Genomic DNA, 8038 nt, shown 5'->3' on the forward strand with positions numbered 1-8038 from the left:
GCGTGAAAATTAATAAAAAAATAACAGTATATGTAATACAGTATAAATTATGAATAATTTAATATTTAAAGTATTAATAGTAGTTAAAGTGTAAGGAAATTCAAAGTTAATACAAAAGTCAATATTATAATATATTATAAAAAAATAGTAAAATTATATAGATTTAGTATAAAACCAGAGATAAATATTAATATAATTGGGATAAATTAATAAACAATATTTTTAATAATATTGATATAAAAAATATTGAAAATATTATATAATTCAATAAAAGAGTGTGACTTTTTTTGAACAGATTTTTTTGTACATAAAACAAATTTGAATAATAATTAACAGTAAAATCAAATAATTTTCAATAGTTTACAATAGAAAACATATTTACAAAATTAATAATAATTATAATTAAAAATCTATTCAATAGATAATACAAAAATAAAGTTTAAATAAAATAATAATTTATCTATTTTTTGACTATTTTAAATTAAAACAAGATAATTTTTCTTATAAAATTATAAACATTAAAAAATTTATACATATATTTAATAAATTTTTAATATATCTTAATATATAAATTATTTTCATTATATTGTATTGTATTAAATAACAAACTAGATATATATATGCACTATTTTAATAATAAAATTTTTTACGTTATAGTTTAACTAAAATAAGTTATTTCCATAAAATTATTAAACAATAACAATTATATAATTATCATTAAGATTTTAATAAATATTTTTAATTAAAAGTATAAATTATAATCAATTAAATCACAGTCAATGGTAACAATTACATTAGTTGATCTACACAAAAAATATCAGTGAAAATTTAAAAAATATATATTTAAGATTATATAAAATGTTAAAAAATCATACTTAATTTTTAAATAGATTAATTTTATATAGATTAAAAATAGTTATACCTATTTAGTATAGTTATAGTTATAAAATTAATTATTAAGTTTTGTGTTTACTATTTTCAGCAAACTTATAGACCAATAGATAATAGCGACAATATTTTATAATAATCTAAAACAAACAAAAATAGTATTTATTTAATGTTAAACATTATTTTTAAAAAATATCTTAAATATTAATAATTAATTAATTACCTGATAAAACAATGTCACTGTTAATGTATTAAAATGGGGTCCAATAGTTAAACCGATTTTGCGATCACTGGACAGTCTTTCAAAATAAGCCATTAGTTTGACTTTGAATCGCATCCGAAACGGGTATCCATTGACTCGCCATTGAATGCGTGACAACAATAGACACATCCGATGGATATTAACCGACAGTTTTGCAAAACGGTATTGAATTATAAATACAATACAACATATACTAATACTACAGATAATATAAATTACTTTTATTTGATAGTCTAACTATTCAAATAAAACTTGATGTATGATTAGTAAATTGATTGACATTAATGTCAATATTTATACGAAATACTGTTTTGAAAACGGATTATTGAGTTGTCATTGAGTTGTCGACAATAATAATTCAAAGACATCAGTCAAAGACATTCAAAAAAAAATACTTAATATCAAAAATAAAAATAAAATAATATAATTATATAAAAGCGAAAATACAATTATCTCATTGTTGTTCTCAAAATTGCTTTTAATTAGTTTATACTGTGTGTTTGATTATGTAATTTGATGATGAAACTATAATATATATATATATATATATATATATATATATATATATATATATATATATATTAAATTGAAATGCAATAAAATACTAAACAGCAAACTACAGTATATTATATTGATTTATATTATTTTCTAAAATATATTAACATAAATTTAATTATACATTAATATAAATGATTTTATATAAATTATAATATTGCGTAAAAATTAATAAAATAACAGTATATGTAATATAAATTATGAATATTTGAGTAAATTATTATTATTATTATTAGTAGTAGTAGTATTAGTTTAATTAAATTGCAAGTGAATATAAAATTATAATATTATTATAAATTGTAAAAATAGTTAAATTAGTTACTTTATTATTTTATTGTTAGTTACTTAATTTATAATTTTATTAATATATAATTAGTAAATATGATTTTTATATTAAAGTATCAAAATTTAGTTGATTTTATTATTAATTATTATTTCAATTTGTTTTATAAAAAATCCGTTCAAAACAAATCACACAATTTCATTGAATATATAATATTTTTGATATTTTTGATTGATATTATAAAGTATTGTCTATTGATAAATGTTAGTAATATTGATAGACAACTATTACTCTACGATATGGCCTACTTTATGGGTGGTATACATAAGTATAATATATTATCATTTTTGTTGACAACAATATATGTCGGATATCTATATAAAATGTTTCACTTATCAAATCATAACCTAACCTGGTATAGACTAATTGATGCTATTATTAGACAATTGGATATAAAAAAATTAATACCAAATTTAGATATTGATAATAATCTGATGAATAAAACTAGAAAAATTGTCCAGTATATTTATAGAATTGTATTTTTTATTTTTATAAATTGGAGTAAATAAAAAAAATTAATTATAAATTAAAATATATTACAATAAATTAATAATTATAATGAAATATTTTATTTTTGTAAAAAATAGTTATCGAAATAACAATAATTTGGTTTTTAATAATCTTGAAATACTATTCATTTCAAACATTTATTCAATCAATTGTTTGGCAATTGTTACAAATGATACCGTTTTATGTACTGATGATCGATGGCTTTATTTGTATTTCATCCCTTATAGCAGTGAATTATATTTTATTTACATTAATTAATAAAATCAATTCAATAATACTTACATACAATGAAAATCGTTTAACAATTTACAAATCAATTAATTTGTTTATTAAAAATCATAATAGTTTTTGTTTGCAACTTATTGAATACAATCATAAGTTTTCAAAACTCTATTTAGCATTTATAGTGACAATAATGCCAATCAGTTTACTTAGTATACATCAGATTTTATTTGAACCGTTAGACTATCAAATAAAAATATTTTATTTTATTAGTATTATTGTTATATGCAGTCAGATATTTATAATGCAATACCGTTACGCAAAACTGTCGGCTAATATTCATCGGACGTATCCATTGTTGTCACGCATTCAATGGCGAGTCAATGGATACCCGTTTCGGATGCGATTCAAAGTCAAACTAATGGCTTATTTTGAACGACTGTCCAGTGATCGCAAAATCGGTGCAACACTCGGACCTCAAATGAATGCATTGACGTTAACTTTATTTTATCAGGTATTGAGAAAATTATTTAGATTTACTTTATATATATATATATATATTGATAATTGTTAACAATAAGTTTGTTTAAATTTATTATAGATTATTATAAAATATTGTCGCTATTACTTATTGGTCTATAAGTTTGCTGAAAAAATTAAATAAAAATAAAATACTATTATTTATTAAAATGTCAATAATTAGTAATTTACAGTAAAAGTAAATAATATATTGATTGTATTGTTATAATTTGTTTACAAAAATATTATTAAATTTAATTAGTAATCTAATTTATATTGATATATTGTTAAAATCTTTTTTCTTATTTTATATTATTTTTATATATATATAATTTTTTTAATTAACTTTTAAAATATTAACTATTAATATTACTTTTAACAAATAGATACCAAATTTTAGTGAATCAAAACATTTACGGTATATATGATATTATAAAATGATTGAAATAATTTATTATTATTAGGACAGTAGGTATATAATTAGTATAAGCATCAAAACTGTAAATTATGATAAAACTTTTATTATTAAACAAAAGTACACTTATTTTTAGTCATAAATACAAATTTTCACAACATTTGCTCATTTGGTTCAGTTTTGGTGACTTCTTAAAGTGTTCAATGTCTGAGAAAACCATAAATTTTGCTTCTCGTGATTTTCGGGCAATAATTGCCTATTGTTATCGGCGCGCGCTGACGGCACAGGAGGCGACAGATGAAATTAATGACACATTGGGATCAAATACTGTTATTTACTCTACAGTAACGCATTGGTATCGAGAGTTCAAATTTGGTCGTACATCACTTGAGGACATGCCGAAGTCAGGTCGACCTCGGGAAGTGACCACCGATGAAAATGTGGCCAGAATTCGGGAACTACTTCAAGTAGATCCACGAATGACACTAATACAGATGGCATATACATTGAATATTTCAACCGAGAGAGTCCATCATATTCTACACAATTATCTTAATGCAAGACATGTTTGTGTCAAATGGGTACCCCACGTGCTGTCAGCCGACCAAATGGCCACTCGTGTTAAGATCTGCCGGGAAAACCTAAAGATATTTTCGGATGGCGGAGATCACTTTATTTATCGATTAGTGACTGGTGATGAAACATATGTGTACTTTTATGACAATTTAAACAGTAAAGAAGCAAAGTTATGGGTCATAGAAGATGAAGAGATCCCGAAGTTAGCCAAACGTGAAGTGCATGTAAAAAAGATAATGTACGCCATTTTTTTCCGCTCAACCGGTATTGTGAAAATCGTTAAGTTAGGAAAGGGAGAGAAGGTTACCGCCGACTGGTATGTGAAGAAATGTTTGCCTCAAGTCTTTGAATCTGTTTGTGAGGACCGCCCGAAGTCGGGACTAACTGGTATTTTTTTGCATCACGATAATGCCCGTCCTCACAAAGCATTGGTAACAACCAAGTATCTCAAAGACAATGGTATTCGACTTCTGGCACACCCACCGTACAGTCCTGATCTGGCTCCGGCTGATTTTTGGCTTTTCAAAAACCTCAAGAAACACCTGAGAGGAACGGTATTTAATAGCGAAATTGAGATTGACATCGCTATTGAGTCATTTTTGGGAGACCTAAGTCCAGCCGACTGGCGCGGGGTCTATGAGAAGTGGGTCGACCGTATGAAACGTGTCATAAGGGCTAACGGAGACTATATTTAAATAATATTTGAAAAAAATTTGAATAAAATTGTCTTAAGCTACCGAGGCTAATTTCTTTTCTACCAATCTAATATATTACAAAACTAATATTTCAAATAAGATTATTTTGATTTATTAAATAATTTTATTCAATAATTTAATTGAAATATTATGTGAAAACATTAATAAAAATACTAAAAATAAGTTTATTAAAGAATATAATATAAGGATATCAAAAAATTTATAAAAAGTATGTATTATTTATAAATATTTTTTATAGAATATATTATTATATATATATATATTTATATTTTTTAGTATAAAGCCAGTGATAAATATTAATATTATTTGAATAAATTAATAAACAATATTTTTGATAATATTAATATCAAAAATATCAAAAATATTAGATATTTCAATAAAAGTGTGTTTATTTGTTTTGAACAAATTTATTTTACTATAAATTACTATAAATTTATATTTTTTTTATATTTAATAGTCAATATTTTCAAGTTTTAATTCAATTAAAACAAGATGTTTAATAAAATTATTGACAATAATAAGTATATAAATAATTTTTAAAAAAAAATTCTCAATAGATATTTGAATTTTAATTAAACAATACAGTAATAAATAATAACTTATTATTTATAAGTTTTATATAGACGCCATATTTTAATAATACTATTTTCAATTAAAACAAGATAATTTTTTATAAAATTAAAAACATTAATAAATTTATACATATATTTAATATATATTTAATATATCTTAATTTAAAAATTATTTTCATAATATTATACTGTATTAAATAACAAATTTGCTATACACGCACTATCTTTATAATAAATTTTTTAGTTATAGTTTACCTAAAATAAGCTATTTTCATAAAATTATTAAACAATAACAAATATATAAATATTTTAAAAAAAATCTTTATAATAAATTATTTTAATTATATATTATAAAATAATTGATTTGCTATATAAACCTTATTTTAATAACACGTATACATTATCATCAATTGCATAACACTATTAATAATAACAATAATAATATTAGCTGTTGTTGAAAACGGCTTATTGTAATCATTGATTTGTCGACAAAAACTATTGTTATTTTAAATAAACAAATTAATTGATTTATAAATTGTTATATCATTAAGATTACAGCCAAGTATTGTTGAATTGATTTTATTAATTAAAACAAATGAAATATAAATTAGTGATATCACCGATGAAATACCAATAAAGCTATCGATCATCAGTACATATAAAGGTATCATTTGTAACAATTGCCAAACAATTGATTGAATGAATGTTATCAATGAATAGTATTTAAATATTATAGAAAACCACATTATTGTTATTGCAATAACTATATAAAAAAAATTATCAATTATATTAATTAATTATTTAAATTCTTACCGGTATATTTTTAAATTTATTTAAATTTTAAAAATATTTAAATTCATAATATTAAAAAATAATTATAATAAAACATAAAATTTTTTGATTATAATTATTAATTTATTTAATATATTTTAATTTATAATTAAATTGTTTACTTACTCCAATTTACAAAAAATATAAGTTCAATTCTATAAATATACTGGATTATTTTTCTAGTTTTATTCATAAGATTTTTATCAATATTTAAATTTGGTATTAATTGTTTGATATCCATTTGTACAGTAAATGCTTCAATTAGTTTATACCAGATTTGGTCACGTGATAAATGAAACTTTTTATATTGATAAGCAAAATACAATGTCGTCAATAAAAATATAATTAAATTATATTGATATAAATTGCCCATAAAGTAGGCCATATCATAGACATACATCAAACATATAAGCACCGATAGATTTCCCCTAACTTATACATACAAATTGACTTTATATGTATAATAGTTGCAGCGCTTATTGATATGACTTTACTGCATAACATTGCTAACTTCCACAGTGTGCCAGTGGATTTGATCTATGATCATAGACTATTATTAATATAAAAATATCTATATTATTAACATAAATCAATAGACAATATTTTATAATATTGATCAAAAATATTGAAAATAATATGTATTCAATAAAAGTGTGTGATTTGTTTGAACTGATTTTTTATAAAACAAATTGACAATAATAATTGACAATAAAATCAACTAAATTTTCATATAGAAATAATTTTGAAATCATATTTACAAAGTTATTAGTAATTTTAATTAAAATAATAACTCATTTAATTTTAAATTAAATAATAGTTAACACAACTATTGAATTATATAAAATTATTTAAAAACAATATTTTATTTTATGCTAAACTATATTTCATAAGAAAATATTTATAATAATAACATAGTTATAAGTTACAAAGCAAACTTATTATACTCGCTATATTTTAATAATAATAATTATAATACATTATCATCAATTTCATAAATTATTTTACTTAATTATTACTTAATTTCTTAAGAGATTTCAAAACTTGAACAAAAACTTAGTAAAAGTTAAAATATAATGAACCATAAAATACATATACATTTTCATCTAATAAAATAGTAGTGTAAACTAAAATAATTATTTTTTGTTAATTTTTTCAGCAAACTTATAGACCAATAGCTAATGTTAAGGGTTAAAAAGCAATAACTAAATGATCTAGATAATTTTGCAATTTTAATTTTTACTGTTATTTTTAAAATCGATTTTCAATGATTTAATGATTTATTGTTTTATAATATTAATTATATTATATTTATATAATTTAAATTTATAAAATGACATTGAAATATTATATTACAAATATTATTATAATAATAGTATTAATGCTTTATGCTATTGATTTAAATATAATATAATATTTTATATTTTATGTTTAAATATTTTTTTTATAATTTATATTTGTAACTTTAACTGATGTTTTATATACATCTACAATGTAGATGTATAACATATAATATGTTTATTTTATTATAAATTGGTTAAATAATTAATATATAATTATTATTATTATTATGTTATGAGAGATAGAGGAGATAGGGATGTGATATGTGAGGGAAAGAGAGTATTGTATTTT

The 8038-nt window shown here is 20.7% G+C and overlaps 1 protein-coding gene across 1 annotated transcript; it reads left to right on the forward strand.

Moving 5' to 3' along the window:
- Positions 1 to 3084: 3084 nt before the first annotated feature.
- Positions 3085 to 4985, forward strand: LOC128954416 (histone-lysine N-methyltransferase SETMAR-like). Its single transcript, XM_054299995.1, has 3 exons — positions 3085 to 3294; positions 3686 to 3717; positions 3851 to 4985. The coding sequence occupies exons 1-3, from the start codon at positions 3085 to 3087 to the stop codon at positions 4983 to 4985; spliced, it is 1377 nt and encodes a 458-aa protein (XP_054155970.1).
- Positions 4986 to 8038: the final 3053 nt, after the last annotated feature.

The sequence above is a fragment of the Oppia nitens genome, unplaced genomic scaffold (assembly GCF_028296485.1).
Source record: "Oppia nitens isolate AA-2021 unplaced genomic scaffold, nextdenovo-longstitch-racon4-pilon3 scaffold27_pilon_pilon_pilon, whole genome shotgun sequence".
Classification (NCBI taxonomy): domain Eukaryota; kingdom Metazoa; phylum Arthropoda; class Arachnida; order Sarcoptiformes; family Oppiidae; genus Oppia; species Oppia nitens.